At 37.7% G+C, this 20,547-nt stretch overlaps 1 protein-coding gene across 1 annotated transcript in view; it reads left to right on the top strand.

Moving 5' to 3' along the window:
* Window positions 1-635: 635 nt before the first annotated feature.
* Window positions 636-20,547, top strand: part of sardh (sarcosine dehydrogenase) — a 63,771-nt gene continuing 43,859 nt past the window's right edge. The window contains exons 1-9 of the mRNA XM_059357972.1: window positions 636-821; window positions 2,477-2,666; window positions 3,616-3,752; window positions 4,805-4,983; window positions 7,152-7,331; window positions 9,215-9,338; window positions 9,579-9,679; window positions 12,951-13,055; window positions 19,563-19,692. Coding sequence (XP_059213955.1) covers window positions 2,482-2,666; window positions 3,616-3,752; window positions 4,805-4,983; window positions 7,152-7,331; window positions 9,215-9,338; window positions 9,579-9,679; window positions 12,951-13,055; window positions 19,563-19,692 — 1,141 coding nt within the window. The 5' untranslated portion in view covers window positions 636-821; window positions 2,477-2,481. The remainder of the gene's footprint in view (window positions 822-2,476; window positions 2,667-3,615; window positions 3,753-4,804; window positions 4,984-7,151; window positions 7,332-9,214; window positions 9,339-9,578; window positions 9,680-12,950; window positions 13,056-19,562; window positions 19,693-20,547) is intronic.

Below are 20,547 nucleotides of genomic sequence, written 5' to 3'. Positions count from 1 at the left end.
GCTAGCAAGTCATTGTTTAGCTATTGCTAGCCAGCTAGTGACACAAAGCTTCTGTTTATGATGCAACAATGTAGCAAAAAAGCAAGCAGGGGATAGTGTTTACCATAGTAGAAAAATGCTAGCAATAAATACAGTAGATAGCTTGTTTAGGCTGCAGTAAAGCATATGCAAATGCTGTCGAGGTAGGGTCAACAACACATCAACAGTTTGTTATTTGTTGATGCTGCGACTTCAAAGTTCATCACAGTTGAACTTGATGCGAATTGGGTTGGCAACCGGAATCTTGTTTATTACTTCTATAAAAGAAAAGGACATCATAACCAGCACAACCTTTTCAGGCCTTTCTACCCCTTAAAGGACCGCTCTTGCACATATTGGCTCCATAGGTCATATATTTTTTACCTTAGTTGATCACTCACTGTGGGGTTTAATAATTTGCAGAATTTTATGCTTGAGTTTTTTTAAGGTTATTTTGAACTTGTGTGTTGTTTCTCTCCCCAAAATCTTCAATTGATTTGCAGTGTCCTCATTTGACTCATGTAATATCTGTTTTGGTAACAAATTGCCCGCCCTCTCCTGCATACTGTAGTGTGTATGTTGAGAGGGGAGGGGTCAAAGACAGGAACTAAACTGCAGTCCCACAGCAGCCCACGTATTTGACAGCTAATGTTGCTGAGCAGCAGCTTTCCTAACACACGCTGTCGTTGGGTCTCTGGTACACACAAGTAATCGGCCATTTTTCGAGACTTTTTTCCACCCTCTTAGATCTTGCATCGAGTGTATTTCCCGGAACAGTTTGTAACAGGCGGAGCCGAGTGTAGGTGAGCATGTGGGAGCCGAACTGCTCTCTTGCAAATAAATTAATGCATGATAGAAGTTGCAGGTTTGGTAACGTTGCTTTGCATTCAATTCTTGTTGGTGTGAGGGATCACATGCAGCGTTAATGCCACGTTACCGTCTGCAGCTGCTCAGGCTGTTATTTTGGGACGTGGCGTTTACATGTAATGCATGCAGTGTATTCAATGCGCTTAGTCTGTAATGCACGTTTATATGCTAACGTGTCATCGCTTTATTGAACATGCTATTAAAAAACTTTTCAGTGCACATGAAACGCATGACCCAGCGGTGTGTACTGTAACTGCAGCTCTACTGTTGCACTTTAGCAGCCAAGTTGGAGAAGTGTTGCCATTTTTTTCTTCCAAATGTTTCTTCCCGCCGTCAAGCAAGAGATTGCATAAGTTTGAAGTCAGGTCAATTGATAAATGAGCAGTTGAGGTTAGACGGTTAAAGTCCGCAGTTAATACTCAAGTTAATACATGACAATACACATGTCAACCATAAGCCGTTACTGAAACCGCTCACTGAACCTGTTAGTCTTCATTCTTAGATGAAAATAAGCAGACAGGTTTCTTAAGGTCACTACAGTTAATTAATGTCAGCCTAATGGTTTTTTGTTGTGCTTCCCCCTTTTTAGGGTGAGGTTCACGTAGTTCTATTTTAATGTTGTATTTGTTTTGTTGTATTTAATGTTGACATATCTGGGTTAATATATCTGATGGTCCTTGTTCATAGGACCTTACCTGCTTTGAACCCTCTGCTGACATCAGCCATGTGGCTGAGCAAGCAGTTAATACAGCAGGGATTTTAACAAGAAACATGCTGTCAATAACTAACCTCAATAAAGTCATAGCTTGATCCTTTTTAGTAATATTGTGACACTGAACCTTGATCTTCATGGAGGAAGTTTGTTTTCATTGTTGTTGGGATTGCAGCCAGCTGCAGACTTTTAACCTTGGTGATGGATATCTAACACCAATCAAAAAGAAAACATCAACCCACCTGATTTATTTACGAAGATAAACCTGCATGTGAGGGTTGGACAATGTGTCGATATTGTGATGTGAGACTAGATATCATCTTAGATTTTGGATTGCATTATTGTAATATGGCATAGGTGTTGCCTTCCCGTGGTTTTAAAGAACTTTTCTGAACTTACCAGACTGGTCCAGCTGTTCTAGTCATATCCACATCACAGGTGATTAGTTATCAAAAATCTCATTGTCTAAATATAGTAAGTAGTCTTAACTATAGTAAGTACCAATATTCAACTCCAAAATATTGTCACAATATCAAATCAATGAATCTTCATACGGCCCAGGCCTGTTTCCCACCACTTTGTTAATAAAATGAGAAGGGAACTCGGAGAGTGATTCAGATCAGCTCATTGAGATCTTGACCCATGCTACACCCAAGCACGGGCTGCTGACAGATGAACAAACCAACTAACAAACGAACAGTATAACTATAAATAAGTGTGACATTTCTTCTGCAAACAGATACATAATATACTGTGTAAATAGGTGTTTGTTGCCAGGTATTTTCGAAAAGATGTTTTTTTTTTAATAACCTTAAAATAGGTTGCATTATATAGGACTTGACTCTGACCTTTTCCCTTTGTGTCCTCTGACAGCCACAGGGGCCATGGCCTTCCTTGGGAGTGCAGTTCGGCGGGTGGTGTCGGCGGTGCGGCCTCCTCTTTCTCCTCTGTGCCGGACAACATCTCGGTCGTATAGCTCAGACCACACCAAGGAAAAAAATGTTCCCTATGAGAAGACACTCAAACAGGAGGAAGGGTCCTCCTCTGGACCCACTAAACCTTTACCCAGGTTGGATGGATGGATGGATGGATGTGTTTAATGCATTATGTGCTGTAAAAGTGACCATTAAATTCCAGCAGTGTATTTTTAAAATCCAAGACCAGCTTCTGTTTTAATCCTTGCATCATGATAATCATGATTAAGCTTGAAGAATACACATATAGCTGGTTGACTTAGAAGCTTGTCCACTGGACTAACTCATAGATGTGTTTATTGACCAGTTGATGGAGGAGTAATGGTCATGATAACCTCTGCATGGCCTGAACAGATCAGATTGAAATCATGAAAGTTGATTATCAGTTTCAAAAGACAAGTTAACAATGCCCTACTCCATTATATAATATGTAAACGTTTCATTTTAACTTCAGGCAAAAAAAGCCAGGTGATATTTTGTTTATTCACTTTCTTGCCAAGAATTCGATAGAAGATTGATAGATGAGGAGATTGATATCACACATAAGAGTGGCATCAATCTTCTTCAAATCTAACGATCAACAACAAAGCAAATGGTCCTGTGTATTTCCTAAAATGTCAAACTGTTTAAGTAAGTAAAGAACAAACTCTCGTGAACAGATCTCATGATTTCTTGAGGAATCTTACACAGTACAGTTCATATGATATCCCTACAAAAAACATGACCGTTCTATTTAAGGGTCACTGTTCTCACTCTGAACTCTGAATTTGAGCCATTCTTCTTTTTATTTATGTTTTGCACAGCATTCCTTCCTACCCTATAGGGATAGTATGGTCTTTACATGATCAGACAAAATTATGGGACAGCTACAACTCTGTGCATTTTTTTTCATGGGAATAACTATGTCTGAACTAAATCGACCTTTTTGTTTTTGACTTGGTTTGATTCAACGGTGTTTGTTTGATTTCTTTAGTGGCATCGTCCTTATCCCACATTTAAAATCACGTTCTAAGCTCACCTGTAGTTATCTTCCACCTGTCGTAGGTCAGCAGATGTGGTGGTGATCGGAGGCGGCAGTCTGGGCTGTCAGACCATCTACCACCTGGCTAAAATGGGGATGACCAACGTGGTTCTGCTGGAGAGAGACAGACTGACGGCTGGTACCACCTGGCACACTGCAGGTAACAACCTATAGACTATGGACAGGTGTCAGGACTACTTCAAAGTACACCGTTATTGATCCTGTTCATACCATCGACCCTTACTCTTTACTTATCTACCGACCGTATCTTCTAGAAACTGACAGATATATCCAGGGTTCGTACGGGTGCTTGAAATCCTTGAAAATGCTTGAATTTAAATGTTGTATTTTCAAGGTTTAAAAAGTGCTTGGATTTCTATAGACTATAGATAATCACATGTTCAATGTAAAAATAATGAGTAGCCTATCTGAAATGAAGACCGTTCCCCCTAAAAGTGTAAAACCATTGCTGTTGGTATGGTTAAGTGAAATCTCCCCCTTTTAGTATGTAAGTACTCATCTAAAACATGCAATTTACAACAGGTGTAAGAAACTGGAAAAGCTTGAAAACTTACCTTGAAAGTCCTTGAAAAATACTTGAATTTGACCACTGCCAAAGTGTACGAACCCTGTATATTCTGGTTGACAGATGTTATCGGCTGATATTGATGCTTTCCGATTAAAAAAAAAAAAAAAAAAAAAATTTCAGCAACAGTAATGCTGTTTATTTAGCTCTTTTGAAAGTGTTTTATCCCTATTTAGTCTTTATTATTATTATTTTTATTTTCTCAGTTATCATTCATAGAATTGGCTGACAATGTACTAAATTGTTTATATGTTTGTATGTATAACAATATTAAACATTAATTGAGTTTTATGTTTGAGAAAGTAGCTCTCTGGGTACCTTTTGCAGAGTGATGAAAAATCAGTACACAAACCTAATAAAATAGGTATTTTTTGAGTCCAGCTCCAAAATTACTATATTGGCCACAATATTGTTATCAATGAATTTCCCACCCCTAAAATCAGTATCAGCATCTGTCTCAAAAACCCTTTATCTGTCGGGCTTTAATATCTTTTTATCCCCCTGTACTTCAAGTCTTGATTAGGTCTCTGCAGATAAAGTGCTCATAGTTCGGTGTTTGTATGTTCACCTACATGAATTCCTGTCGAACAACTTCTTTACATCCACCGATGTGTCTGTGTGACCAGGCCTGCTGTGGCAGCTCCGTCCCAGTGATGTTGAGGTGGAGCTCTTGGCCCACACCAGGAATGTGATCAGCAAAGACCTGGAGGAGGAGACAGGTCTCCACACAGGCTGGATCCAGAATGGAGGACTCTTCATAGCCTCCAACAAGCAGAGGCTGGACGAGTACAAGCGCCTCATGTCGGTAAGAAACAAGATGGCTTGGGAAGATATTGGGTAACGCTTTATATTAAGGTCCTTGTAATAACCATTAATTAACAAGTAATAAGGCCCTTGTAAGTCCTTACAAGATGCTTATTAACATTATTGTGTGTTTATAAGCTTATATAAGTGTTAATAATGGCATTACAAACACCCATGACCCACCCATTATGTCTTTGCCATGCCTTTTTTAATCTTATTTTGTTTGCTTATTGATATTAAAATATAGGCTACTTTATTGCTCATCTATTATAAGTTAACTATAAGTTAACTATGCTTTTTGCAACTACCGGATCTAAAGCGAGAACAATGCCTTATTACTTGTTAATTAATGGTTATTAAGGACCTTATTATAAAGCGTTACCAGATATTGTTGCACTGATACATAAAAGTATCGGGAATTTTGCCATAACTGGTTTCATGTGATTGAATACCATTTAAACATGCTATTTTAAGCGTCACATTGGGAGTGAAGAAATTATTAACATGTGTTATTATCGCTGGTTGTTTTCCATCCTACAGCTGATGTACAGAAATGCCACTGCAACTGCTCTCGCACTGAGCTGAGGTTATTTAAATATGCAATTAAGTGGCATAAGGTGCTGTCATTATAGCTTTAAATGGTTTCCATAGCAACAGGTGTCACAGAGTCCACTACAAAGTAGGAGGCAGCGAACACTAACAGGCTTCAGATAGAGGAGATATCACTAACGGCAGTGAGGCAGGATGGAAAGAAAGACACATGGAGGTTTATATTGTGTATTGGGAATGATTCAATTCTGGAAGTTTTACTAAATCAGTACGTTTTTGTTAAATTCATACACAGTTATGCAACAAGAAAAGCTGTTTGATCTTAAGCTAGATTTCGAAGTGTGACTTCTGTTAATCTGTGTAATACGACACAAAAGAAAGCCATGGTTCTGAAATAAGTAAAACCCTGATTCTAAAAAAACAAAATGTTGTGTTTGATCATTTTTTAATCCTTTGTGACACATATTCCTTTGTAAAACGCACAAAGAGTATATGTTATGTTCAAACACTCTGCATGTAAACACAGGTTTTACAATAACCACACTGCTACATTGCATGTAAACAATTTTATATTCTGCTAAGGTTTAGCGATTTGGAAAACGTATGTAATAGGGATTATTTTGACTGATATTGCAACTGCGGTTTGATTCAAGATATTGGAGGGGATGATCATTTTTGCATTATTATTCAAAATTTTGAGAAGAAAGAAAGAATCTGTACCAAACAAAGGTTTTTCTCAAGTCTGTAGAATATGATTTGTAGGCCGGGACATCTCTGCAGCACCAAAATACTTTTGATTCTGACATTGCACTAGTCCATAGTGCGATCTCAATCCAATTCTAATTAAGTCCTATATTGTATTATGATTTCTCCAAGTAACATGTTACTTAAAAAATACTGATTGTTTCTAGCAACAAATACAAGAGCTCATAAATAATTGTATTATTGAGGTAATGACCCCTGTTGTCACAATTACCAAAGAACTACTACTAATTCAAACAACTACCACAACTACAGCAACAACTCCCCAGTGTTTGAAAATGCAAAGTTAGTATTTGGGTTTTTAATTGCTCAACACCCTGGCAGCACATGACCAGGGAAGAGGCTCGTCTGTTTAAGGTTTGAAGTTCAGTTGGAACCAATCAATGCAAAAGGTGAAGCTGACACAGCCATGAAAATTCAGTAAAAAGATCAAAGAACAACTGTCCCAACAACCAGTTAAAAATTCTGTAATAATATGTTACTAGTGCCTGAGATCTGTGTGTTTTTTTTTTGTCACTTAAGTTTTTATTGACAAATTTTTGCAACTAAAAATACAAGCAAACCAAACACAAAGCTGCCTTGGGAGTGCACACTATTCTTATAATCTTTTAGAATGGTATATCTTTCAATTATTATTCCAGTCCAGTATCAGCATTTAGAGTCCTGTATAGGTTCCATTTTTCCCCATTTCCTGTCCAGTTGTGCTTCCTGTAGCCTCAATAAATGTGTCAATTTTTCCATTAAAAAGATTTCTTCCACAGCTTGAAGGCTTTTACTCATTTTCTCATTTGTTGTAGAATAAAGGTGATCATTCATGCAAGATAACTAATAACTAATGCCATCTCCTCTTTATTCTAGCTGGGTAAAGTTTATGGTATCGAGTCCCATGTCCTGTCACCAGCGGAGACCAAAGACCTGTATCCTCTGATGAACGTTGATGATCTGTATGGAACCCTGTATGTCCCCAAAGATGGCACCATGGACCCCGCAGGCACCTGCACCACCCTGACCAGAGCTGCCTCCGCCAGGGGAGCCACGGTAATGTGCACCGCTCTGCTGACTGTAAACACGTTTTGTTCAGTAATTACATCATCTATTTCAATCGATGTACATATTTGTGATTGCAGACTAGTCAACCAAAAATTATATTATTTGTAAAAAAAATTTTTTTTTCTTTTTAGGACAGCAGATCAAGGTTATTATAGTTAACGAAAACTAATGAAATAACAAAAACTACAATTTAAAAACCATTTTTGTTAACTGAAATAAAAATAAAAACGAGAGATTTTTTAAAAATGATAACTAACTGAAACTGTATTTTGTGGTTACAAAACTAACTAAAACGAACTAAAATTATAGTGAAAATGTCCTTCGTTTTCGTCTTTGTCAACTTTTTTCATACGTAAACCTTTTTGGTTGATATGAAATCTATTTCATCTATCTGGTTTTATGACTTAATAAACTTATTGGGGCTGAGATGGACAATAAAAGGAAATAAAGGCAACATTTATTTTGACTTTTTTTAATCTTGCACCACACAAATACCCTATTACAAAAGAACTAAAACTAAAACTAATAAAAACTAAATTAAAACTAAGCATTTTCCAAAAAATAAAAACTAATTAAACTAGCAAACTCACTCTAAAAAATAATTAAAACTAACTAAATTTGAAAACACAAAATTGACAACGAAATTAAAACTAAAACTAATGAAAAAAACAAAACTATTATAACCTTGCAGCAGATCGGGTCTGCCAACACAACACTTTGATTAGAAGCTCAAACATTGTGTGCTTGTTATTTAAGTTTTATTTCAGTGCATACTTTTTTATTTGTTTTCAATGTTTTGCATTATTCTAATTGTCTAGTCTATTATTATAAACACCCAACCTAAACACTGCAAAAACTGACAAAGTATAATTAAATAAGTTTTAACTTGCTGTTTGAGTCATTTTGTCATTCAAAATGCATGAATTAACCATGTATTTTTAAAGAATTCTACTTTTTCAGAAAGTTCCTCTTTCCTACCTGCCACTTAAACTCTTTTTTTTGTGTGATAACACAGTAAAAATAGCCCCCTTATCTGAACATCCAGTGTAGATAGCCGTGTCACAGCCTGGTGACCAGCTAAACATTAATGAGTAAATGTAACGCTCAACACCACACCTTTAAAACTGATTTATGGTGTATCTAAGACCTGCATATTTGTGATGGTCAGTGTTTTCAGTGCATTATACATATTATTTTATAATTTTATGTTTCATTGTGTTTTAATTGTCTTATGTTCCCCTTTTTTCTGTGAAGCACTTCATGTTCTTATCTGTGAAAAGTGCTCTATAAACTAACTTTACTTACTAATTTCCTTTTGGCCTTATGAAGAAAGCTATTTTTCTTCTGAGTAGATCACCAGGGTCTGACTGCACAGCTGTTAGAAAGGCTTAGTTGAGGCTAAGCTCAGGCTATCTGATAAAAAAAAATACTGTCGTAAAATTTTGAATAATCACTTAATCTTTCTTTAATCAACTTTAAACCACTGAAACCATTTGATCAGACTTTATGTATTGTGGAGGACCTCCACAAACAGGCATTTGAGCGTTTTATTTGCTCTTAGAGAACTACTTTGTTTATTGCATTTAAAAGCATTTTAAATGAATGTACTGTCAGGTCAGTTATGAGGAATTAGGGTTATAAAGTATGGCGAATTTGTGTCAAGGGAGAATGATTTATTTAGTATACTGAAGCCATACTTCTGTCACAGAAACACCTCCACACACATTAAAAAGGCTCTTATTTTATATGATTCAATTATTATAAAACTCCCCAGTTAATTGAAAATAGGGGCTCTTGCGTGGGTGGAGCAGAACATATACATTATCTTTATGTTGCATGTGAATAACTCCACACCGTCCTCTTTCAATCAGGTGATCGAGAACTGCCCAGTGACTGGTATCCAAGTGCGGACTGATGATTTTGGTGTAAAGAGGGTGAAGGCAGTGGAGACCGAACATGGGACCATTGAGACACCTTGTGTTGTGAACTGTGCAGGTGAGATTCAGACAAGATCAGCTAACAAAAAATTGTGATATGGCGTTAACTCTGGGATATGTTAGGAGAATCTACCTACTGATGCAGATACACCATGTAAAAGTAAGATTGCAAAGTGATAAGATACTTGATGCAAAAAAGCAATTTCATGCAGTTTTATGTTGTACGTTTTTTTCCCCAAAGTGCATTTAGATCTAGATGTCACTTCAAGACATTTTTGTCTCTGTGTGTAACATGCAGGTGTGTGGGCCACCAAGCTGGGGGAGATGGCCGGAGTCAAGGTGCCTCTAGTTGCGATGCATCATGCCTATGTGGTGACAGAGAGAATTGAAGGCATACAGGTAGGACCTCCATGTGTCATATCTCAACTGCTTGACTTTAGATCATGATTTATTATAGTAAAAATAAAATCAAACATTGGCACACTGCTCTATGGGACCTGAGAGTTTCCCGGAAAATGGCTTTCCTGTTCTATTTATTGCTTTTGGAGGTATAATATCCTGAAAGAAAATGCTGACGTTTGCAGCAACGCTGTGTCTGAATTTCTTGTGTTGTTGTCAATACAATATGACACCAGAAGTTGGAAGAGGCACATGATTACAATAGTGCTATTCCTATTTTCTGTTGTGTAAAATCTGCAAAGTGCCTTTCATCAATGCTACAAATCAATGCTACCAAGTGACTTGTTGAGCTGCCAGTATTGGCCTTAGTTGTGGACTTAGTTAGCTGTCATCTCTTGTTGAAATACACTTAGCCTTGCACAGAAGCTGGTTTCTTGTGATGTCACAAGACCACATGAGAATGAAAATCAATTTTGTCGGACCTGAAGTAGTGCGTTTATGTCTGAACCACAGCGGTTTGGAGCAGTCAGCATCCTGTGAGGCTCCTGGCAGCTCCACCTGTGGTTTAGGTGTGTGACACCATGGAGAGATAACTGTGTTCATTCAAAACAACAACAATAGTTCATTCAGTCCTCTCCAAGTATTTTTGAAAGGGCCTGCCAATTTCCAAACAGTGTCTCAGATGGTTTTGTGTAACAAACCATATGCCTCTTCAGTTAGTATTACCCAGTCTTCTCTAAGTATTATATATATTGACTTTTTTATTATAAGAAATTATCTTTTATGCAAGCTTTCAAGCAATTTAAGAGCGTTTTTATAATGTTAATGGAGCTGCCTTTAATAGATAATTGTTTGGGATAACTTACCGTAGTTTTAACAGTGTAGTAGCAATTTCCTAGAAAGTATTTAAACTTTCTCTGCATTTATTTTGGTGATTAAAATAATTGACAGCATCCATGTCAACTTGTAACATGTTCAAAACAGGTTCAAAGCACGGTCAAAAATAATTTACCGTGACGCTCCTCCTGACTTCCAACAGACAAAAAAACCTCCCTCCACCTCCATCTGTGCATCCTGCCCTATATAATAACAAAACTCCACCCATAAACAAAATATTTACAGATAAGAACAAAATGGCTCCTACAAACGGTTTTAAACTTTTAAAAAAACATAGGACAAATAAATCTAAGTAACTACAGGTGCATCTCAGTATATTAGAATATGATAGAAAAGTCCATTTCCAGTAGTTCAAGTCAAATAGCCCCAACCAAGTATTGAGTCCATATAGATGGACATACTTTTCAGAGGCCAACATTTCCATATTGAACATACTTTTTAAAATTGGTCTTTTGTAATCTTCATTTTTTTTTTAAGACACTGAACTTTAGGTCGTCATTAAATGTAAGCCATAATCATTATAATTAGAAGAAATAAATACATTAAGACATGAAATGTTTCATTCTGTGTTCATTCTGTGTGTGATCTATATAATGTGTTATTTCCACTTTTTGAATTGAATTACTGACATAAATACACTTTTCTATGGCATTATAATTTCATTGAGATGCACCTGTATAGTTCCTTATTGTAAATGTAAATATACAATGTCACTATTACCTTGTGAAAATTAAATTAAAACCTTACATTACATTCTACACGATTTATAATGCTCTATTGATGAATCCTCATAAAAGGGGCAATACAACTTGGATTTTACTGTTAATTTAATTCCAAATAGAAAGTCCCTCATCTGTCTGTATTAGGTCTGTATGACCAACAGGGGGCACTGTGACACTATAGATTTCCACCTGTTACAGTCCAGATTCCTTGCAGTGAGTGTTGGCCTGAGATATGTGTGATTGTTTGCATTGAAGAGACGGGCAGATTGTTCTGTTTGCATCCTTTAATGCTGATCATGTGTGTCTGTGATGTATTGTGGAGGCCTCTGTGTGCAGATACAACATGTCTGACATTGCTCCTGTACACAATCCACTGTGCACATCCTCTGGAGGCTTGTGGTTTTAGGGGGACTGACAGAGCTTCTCTGTGTTATGTAGTTTAAGAGCAGCTTAACCAGCATTACTGCTACATCATGTGCACAGACAGCAGCCCACACACACACACTAAACGGCACACTCAGACACTCGGATGCCACCAGGAAATCTGTTCCCACCAGGATGTGCAACTTGTCAGGTCAAACATCTCCTGCTGACCACATGTCCGTGTGTGAATAGAATGTGTTTTTGTCCACAGAGGCTGTGAGGGGTTTAAATTTGTTTATTTTTTATCCATGTGACTGCAGGAAGTCCAGTTCTGAGTGCAGAGTAAGCTGCCTGACTGTACTCTGCACAGAAGAGAGAGGAAAGGAGCAGTTTGCCTGATGTTATTATATGTAGTGTGCTGCTTCCAAATGTCAAGCTTGTTCACTGATATTTTGTTTTTTTTTAACCAGAGTCAATTGACTTTGGTATGAAAAGCACTCATGACAGAATGAATACAAATGGCACAACATGCTTAAAGTGTAACTATTCATTAGGCACTTCTACAAGAGTGTTTACTCAGACTCAAGGGGCTGAATGCTTCTCTCTGCTGTGTGTTTGAAAGAAGATTTCATGGTGTGTCAGCAGCTGAGATACCATGCACAAAAAAACCTCTATGGTTGTTCAGGCATGTCATGGCACATGGCACTGATGCTGTAAAGATTATATGGTTGTTATGTTCCTTATTGTATAGCTTTTTCCATATGTATGTCTATGTGTAATCCGAAAAAGCATGAAATACTATGCGATAACCCGGGTGAAGTTAAGGTCAAATTAGCTTTAAATATGCGGTAAACGCCATGAGAATTTTCTTCTTGTTTCAACAGATTTCTTACATTTTTATATATTTGTTTCAGGTGTTAGGCTGAAATTAGTCATTGATTAGACCTGACATACAATAATTGTGATAAGCACATATATTTATTTATTTATATTTTATAATTTTAGTCCATTATCTACCGAGCATTTGCTGGTACAGCTTCAAATATAATACCATCCACTTTCTTTCCTTTGTGTCTTGTTATTATGGATGAAGGTTTTATAGTTCTAGCTGTCAATCAAAACAAACTAATTAATTAAAGTAATTTATTTCTTAGCTGAAGATTGAGGCTCTTATAATTTGTCCTCCTCTTGTTTACGAATATGTGTCTGCCCATCAGTTTGTCACTCAAAAACAGAGTGTGTTTGGACTAATTCATCTGTTGAATGTTTCCACTTTCACTCTTTTGCAGAACATGCCAAATGTCAGGGACCATGATGCATCAGTGTACCTACGCCTCCAAGGTGACGCCCTCTCTGTGGGTGGTTATGAACAAAACCCCATCTTCTGGGAAGAGGTAAGCTTGAATATCATCTGAATAATTAACCGTCTCGTTCTCTGCCAACAGCTTTAAGACTCTGAAACGTTACATACTGACTGTGTGTGCGTGAGCGAGACTGATGACGCACATCTGTCTTGTTTGACATAAAATCAAATCCTTCAATTTAGAAACTGAATAAGTTTAATCCTGTTTATTTACTTCTCATTGTCTCCGTCAGTTTGACCTCATCTCTTATTTAGTCTGTTTTTTTCCCCTCGTCTTCATTACTTGTTTCTGCATTACCTTGGAGGTCGAACTGTATTCAGAGTAAGACTCACTGTGTGTGCTTGTGCATTAATCTCCTCAAGAGGAATATCTTCAGGTCCTTTACTCAAGTATGATATTATTATAAGATAGATGATATAGATGGGTGACCTTATTTTTAAACCCCCTAGTCTAGTGAACCTTATGTTATGCTTATGCACCATAGACTGTATGGCTATGCACCATAGGCCTTTAAAAAATTTTTTTTTTTTTTTTTAAATCTGTCTGGGTGACAATTATTTCAGCTTTTTCAACACGGTGCATGCCACAAACATAACATTTTCACTGCTTCGTACTTTATGAAAGTAGTAATCCTGCTGGAGCTCTTTTGGTGAAAATCAACTTTTTCTTCATCACAACAGCTACAACTAGCATGCTGAAGTAGCATAGACTTATATTTGACTTGTAGGCTAGCCACAGCTTTGACTACAGCACATTGATTGATGGACACGGACAAATCAGTGTTGAATTCAAAAATGTGAAGCATCAGTTATGTTTTGATATTGAGTTAGGCAATGTTGAATGGGACAGAACATCTATGCAAGAGCTGAAAGCAAGTTTAATATTAGAATTATTGTTTTAATTGTGGGGAAAAAAACAACAATGTCTTGGGACACCCCAGCTTGAAACCGAGACGATCCTGTAATAACAGGGACGTCTGATGACCTAGAATTACTCTATTACAAATAGAAGCCCTGCATTTAAACTGTGCTTAAATAAATCACAGTTTTATTAAAATATAAATGTAAAGTCAAGGAAATAATCTTATACTCCTTCTTGCCAGGAGTTGGATGACAAGATTGATGCCAGTCTCATTTTCTAGCCTAGCTTGTCATAAAGACTGGAATTATAAGTTTGTTTCTACCAGCCCATCTAAAGCTCAGTGGTGAACACTTGTATGTCATTGGTTTAATCTAAAATACAAAAACTGAAATGTAAATTGTGGTTTTACTGGGGATTGCCTTGGATATTGCATGGCTAGCTTTCTGCTAGCTCGCTGTTTTTCTGCGCTTCTGTTTTCCACTCTAAGCTAAGCTAACTAGCTTCTCTTTCTACCTTTATATGTATGGTACACAATGAGACACATTTGGGTTTTTTTTCAATCCTTTCATCTAACTCCTGTCAAGAAAGCAAATAAGCATATTTCAACAAACTTTGCACAGTTTCTTTAAAGTACAGAACTGGACTCAGGGTGTGCTGTTAGCTTAGGGGAGAGAGAAACTGCTAGCTTGGATCCATCTCAAGGTTAAAAAAAAATTGCCCATCATATCATTTAAAAGCTGACTTTTTTACTCAATGTATGTTTGTATAACTCATAAAAGAAGAGAAATGTATTATAATTGTAGTTGATAAGAGGCATGTACAGAATAGTGGCATCGATCCCCCCTTCAGGCCTGTGACTAGAAACCAAATGGTATCTTTATTAAAAATACACATAATCCAGAAAAAAGTACATGTTTGCAGAGAGCAAGTAACACAAAAATAGTGTACTGTATACAGTGTAGCTGGTGGTGCATTGAGGCAAGGTTGTAACACTAAAAACAAAGAGATGCATAAAATTGATTGATGAGCGTTTCTCCACAGTGATGACAGGGCCTGGTGGATTCAGTGTTATTTTGGGAGGTACTGTAGGCAGGGTTTGGTATCAAATTTGCATTTTGAAAAGTTTGTTTTTCTATAAAAAGCGTTTTTATAGAGAAACATACTTGGCAAGGTAGGCTATCAAAAAAGTATTATGTTGTCATCCATGGTGAAACTCAAGTGTTTTATGGCCTGCACGCCAGATATCTCATTTTTAATAGGCAGATTGACGAGCATAACACGCGCTCCAAAGAAGATAAACCCATTGATTTTAATGACCTCATAGCTGTTCTTTTAGCACCACCCACAAACCTTATATTTTTATCTCCACTACCGGTGGAATTGCCTTTATGGGAATATAAAACCAAAGTTTTTCTGTGAAAGAGTGAAATGATAAAAGGCTGTGAAAAAGAGGGAGGATTATTCAAACAACTCTTTGGCAACTATAAAAGGTAATCGTACAGGCAGTTCTTTCACACACAGACGGGCGATTTAAAGGGGTGGTTGACTTTGGAGAATGATCTTTGTAAAAGCCTTTAAAATCGACGGGTGGTCTTGGTCTTAATGGATGTGTACTTTCTCTCAAGGACAGGTTTTTAGAGCAGTTTGTTAACTGCGCTGGCAGGTCTGGTGGAAGGCATGCTGTTTTCTTGTTCTGGGGCCGTATTATAGAAACTTCATAATTTTGGATCTTATGTTAACTGTTTGGAAACCATTGTAATTAATGTTAGAAAAAAAAGCCACTACAGATGAACAGTTATTATTCCTATCTTAGATTATGATGGCAGATGTGTATTACAAAAGCATCCTAACTTCCCAAACCCTTTAATAAACTCGCCTAACTTCACATTAAGCTGCTTCCACCAAGTTTTTTAACCATATGGCTGCTCTTTTATTGCTATTACACCAATGAAATGTGAACAGGCGCAAGTACTGTGAGTCTAATGACAGTCACTGACAACGTGTTGTGGTTTGATGTCAAAGCGCTCATTAGTAGATGCAGGCTACCGGGCCATGTTTCTGCAGTTAGCGGAGCAACTGCGAGCAGCTTTAGAGACTGTTGCCTTCCTGTGTCACTTGTCAGTGTACTTATTTTTCTTTTTGATAACATCAACGCTCTTTTGGATGCTGGAAACGGCAGAGACTGTGTCTCTCTCTTTCTTTCATCTCCAGAGTTAGCGTTTTTGTAAATTTCCCCGAAAAGAACATCTTTGGGTTTCTCTACAATTGTTACCTCTAAGTCATCCCTTATGAAGTAAAGTGCCTGTCATTGTTTTTTGTCTCTTTTTCATGAATGTTTCAATGAATAAAACAGCTGTTACAAAGGCGTTTGGCTCAGTGAGATGAGAAAAGTAGCATCAGTTGTTAGGTAACAGACATAAAAGTTGATAAGCGATGTTGGATTAAGTATTTAGGATTTCGTAACCTTAGATGAGACCGGGTGAAGTAAAATGGGATAGAATTCCTAAAAAATAACTTAGGACATTTGCTTTTGTAATGCCAAATCTGTATGTTTCTATGTTAATTTAAGATTTAAAAAAGACACCCCACGATACAATTTTATCCCGATAGTTGAGTCACGATACGATATTATTGCGATTTTAAGCATTTTGCCATTTGGTGAGTATTGTGATTTAACTGTTTAACTGCATTTTGTGTCCCCAAAATGACATTTTGTCAAATAAGAGAAAATTCTCAGTCTATTCATCTCACTTCAGTCTTTTTATTTCTCCACAATGAGTCAAACCCACAGACTGACCCACAAAGTATTCAATCTAACCGAACTGAACTGATATCAAACATGTATGGACAACAACAACTGCAGCATTTTCTCAAACTTTCCTCAACTTCAAGCTTCACTGCTTTTTTTTTTAAATTAATCTTCAAAAAATAACCTAACTTTGCTGTGTTATTTTAATAACTTCTCGACATAATATCCTGACGCACATGGTGCCTATAGATTCCTTTAGATCTTCTAGTTTCATATGATACCAGTATCTCCAGTATATCCCTAAAAGTGTAAAAAAAATGGCTAAAATACTGGTGGCCCGCCGGCCGCCGGAATGCTTAATATCGATACTTGGCGGCCATGAATCGATAAAATATTGCGATACTATGCTGTATCGAGCATTTCTTTCCCACCTTGAGTGTTGTTACAATGTGCAATATAATCCTGGACTCATACCATTTACACGTAAAAAAAACGTTACCATCTATTCAACCTGTTCGTGTTTAAGAACGAGCCACGTCAAGGGCTGTGATGAAAAACACTGAAGTGGTAAAACTGGTAGAAACAAATGAAATCTCTGCAGTACCAACCCAAAGAAATATAAGAACACTAGTCTGAGTTTTTATGAAAGGCTCCAGACGGGGTTTTTGCAGGACACTAATAATACTGACTTCATGACTTTCTGTCTTTCCGTCTGGCTGGCTGCCTGTCTACTGACTCCTCAGTGGCTTTTTACATTTTAGAGGATTTCTTTGTGCCGAAGCAGCTTCTTTTGTTCTCGTTCTGCAGCTGAGCGTTGCTTTGATGTCTTGAGGCGAATGGCGGAAGAAAGAGGAGATACAGAAAGGAGAATTAGCTGGGAGACGGAGAGAAAAGAGCATGCCTACTGAGTGAAGATGAGCAGGATCGATGGCTTGGGAGGGATTGAGAGGAGCGTGGTGTCTAGGACAAAGAACGCCGCTCCTCAGATACTCCGTTTGAGTGTCAGTGCTCCGTAATAATGCACAAACTCTTTGTTCACATGAAAGCAGCTACCGTCAGCATGCACATCCCTGTAACACTGAACTGTTAATCAAAACTGAAAGTGTCACCACTGAAGCTAATTGTAAAGCCATAGGAACTACTTTGGCAGTACTTCTCTCTAACTGCAGACTTCTAACTTAAAGAATCAATTTCATGTGATGTGTGAGCGGCTGAGCACAGACTCACAGCACAGTGGTTGAGGGTAGCCTTGGTCACCTCTGAATGAATGAGTGTGTGTGTGAATGGGTGACTTAAGACCTGTTGAGTTTTTCGCTATTACTAGAAAAAAGTGCTTTTTACCATTTACTTTTATTCAACACATTCAAAAGTTGAGGCTGTAAATAGATGCTGTTATCACGATAAGTCTGCTATGACTCACCGCCACTCTCTAAAAGTACGAGGATGACTGCTTTTCTAAATTGCATTTCACCATTGAGGAGCCAAGATGGAGAAGTTGGAGTGGTGGGATGATCAGATCAGTGCCAGGATATAGGGAGACATGCATGACTGATAAAATCACTGCACGTAGCACAAGCTGCTGTGCTGGGCTTCAATTTGAGCACCCTGACTCAGTCAGATTAGTGTAGCAGGGGAGAATTTTTAAGGCAAGGCGGTCAGCTCTGAACGGCACGAGTTGTAGGAGCTAAAGGCTGCGTTTTGGCCCGGCTCACATGGAGGGAGCTGCAGAGGTCCAGATGGGCGCAATTTAAGACTTGGACAGGGAACTGAGTGGGATTTGACAGATGTTGATTCCCTGGTGAGAAAGAGTCGATTCAACAGATGCTTCAGGACGGTGCTGTGGCTTCAGTGTGTTACTCACACAGTTGGTGGTTTACAGACTGAAGTCACAGGGTTCTTGTCAAAGAGGCAAAGAAGGAAAAGGAAAAGAAGCACATCAGGGCCGATCCACTGCAGCACTGTGGATTCATTTTGTGTAGGAAAAAAAACAACCAGAGCTGAGTATTTTTGGTTTGGAAGTGGCTGCAATAAATAATTCTATTATAAGATCATATGAAATGACAATTTGGAGGGTAGAATTTATAGAGCAAGATTATCATTCTGATTTGACTCAATAGAAGTCTTATATTCACTATCTCTATTGACAATCACTATAAACACTGTAAAATATTCTGATAATTAACTTATATTTCTAGTTTATACTGCTCTTTATTGTTTTTTTTTCTATCCACTTTGCTGTTGTTATTCTGGAAATTTCCCAGTTGTGGGAAATCTTAATATTAATCTTAATCTTAATCTTAATTGCTGAATGCATACATTAATAGATGATGATTTGTCAGTGACTACGTTAACAGGATATGATGCAATTATGAATATGATACAGCTCATGCTGACAGCACATTGAAATATTTTTTTCCAAATGTGACATTCTCAGAATAAAACATTATTGGGGGTTTAAGTAGCACTCATTTGACATGAATACGCCACATTTGTAATAATCGTCATAATTGGGGTTTTCTTTTCTTAGATGTAAACTGGAATATTGGTGAAATATTTATATTTATTTGCCATAAAAGCAGCTTAATTTCTTTTCATGTAAACGTAGTCTATGTTGTGTTTTCAACTTGTTTCTGCTGTCCCCAAGTGGCCCAAAAAAATCTGTGCGGAGAATCTGAGAGAAAACAACACAATTTTCAGCATTCGACAATAGAAAAACAGCATTTTCCCACTTTTTCCCCAGTGATGTGCCCCTTGTAAGACCACCTGTTTACGAATATCATTGTGTTTTTGCAGCAGAATACATAATTTCCTTGGGGCATAAATCTGTATGTGCAGAAACTGACAACAGCCACTTTTAAAAAACACACCGGTATTAGAAAATAGAAAAAGTCCTCACATCCATTTCTGCTGTGTGCTTTGTTTCCCAGGTGTCTGATAAATTTGCCTTCAGCCTGTTTGACCTGGACTGGGATGTATTCATGCAACACATCGAGGGTGCAATGAACAGAGTTCCTTGTCTGGAGCAGACTGGCATAAAGTCCACTGTCTGTGGACCAGGTACACATACACACACACACACACACACACACATACCTATTCCACAGAAGCTTACATTTCTCTGAAAATCCTCTAAGCTCTCCCCATTTCCTATAACATTATGCATTGCAGCAGGGAACAAGCAACTTTCATGACACTGCTTAAATTGAACACATTCTAATTTTAAAGTGAAATGTATCCATCTGTTAAATATCTTATGCAGCACTCCAGTCCTCCATTTGCTCATGAATACCTAAACTAGCAGACTATGCGTCATGTTTGTAGAGGTGATGGTTCGATTAGCTCAAGTCTGACTTCCCGTCAAGGTGATATCATGTTTTCCAAGTGGTTGAGTGAGCCGGTCTGTGGCTGTGCGACCTGAACAGTTACAGTATCGTATTGGATTTTTCATCACCATGGTGTGAGCTGTTGGGAGAGAAAGAAGTGGAAAAAGTGACAGCTGAAACATACCATTACACAAATACACAGACATGTAGGGATGAATGACCAGGGGATGACAGAAAAATTCACAAACAAAACTTGAAATGTAAAAAAGGACAGATGAAATGCAGACAGTGGCACAGACAAGCAAAGTGTAAGAAATGGAAACAAACTATAAATTAAGGAAAAAAGGTCAGAAGTCAAGAAAGATGGGTCTCAGAGGGAGAGGAAGCTTAGATGAAATAGAGATTTAAAAAAATGTGGGTTTCATCAGAGTTGTTGCAGAGCAGCTCCACAGCCCTGGCCCTCGCTTTAAGGCTGGCTTTTGTTGCATTTCAAGTGTTTTACATGCTAAGTGCACCACGCTGAGCACTGAATCTTCATAGAGTTTGCTGAGTGCCTGAGTTTCTCTGGGGGAGGAATAAAGCAGAAATC

This window comes from Centropristis striata, chromosome 19 (genome assembly GCF_030273125.1).
Source record: "Centropristis striata isolate RG_2023a ecotype Rhode Island chromosome 19, C.striata_1.0, whole genome shotgun sequence".
Lineage (NCBI taxonomy): Eukaryota > Metazoa > Chordata > Actinopteri > Perciformes > Serranidae > Centropristis > Centropristis striata.
Note: the sequence above shows the minus strand (reverse complement) of the source record. Positions and strands in the feature narration are given on the sequence as shown.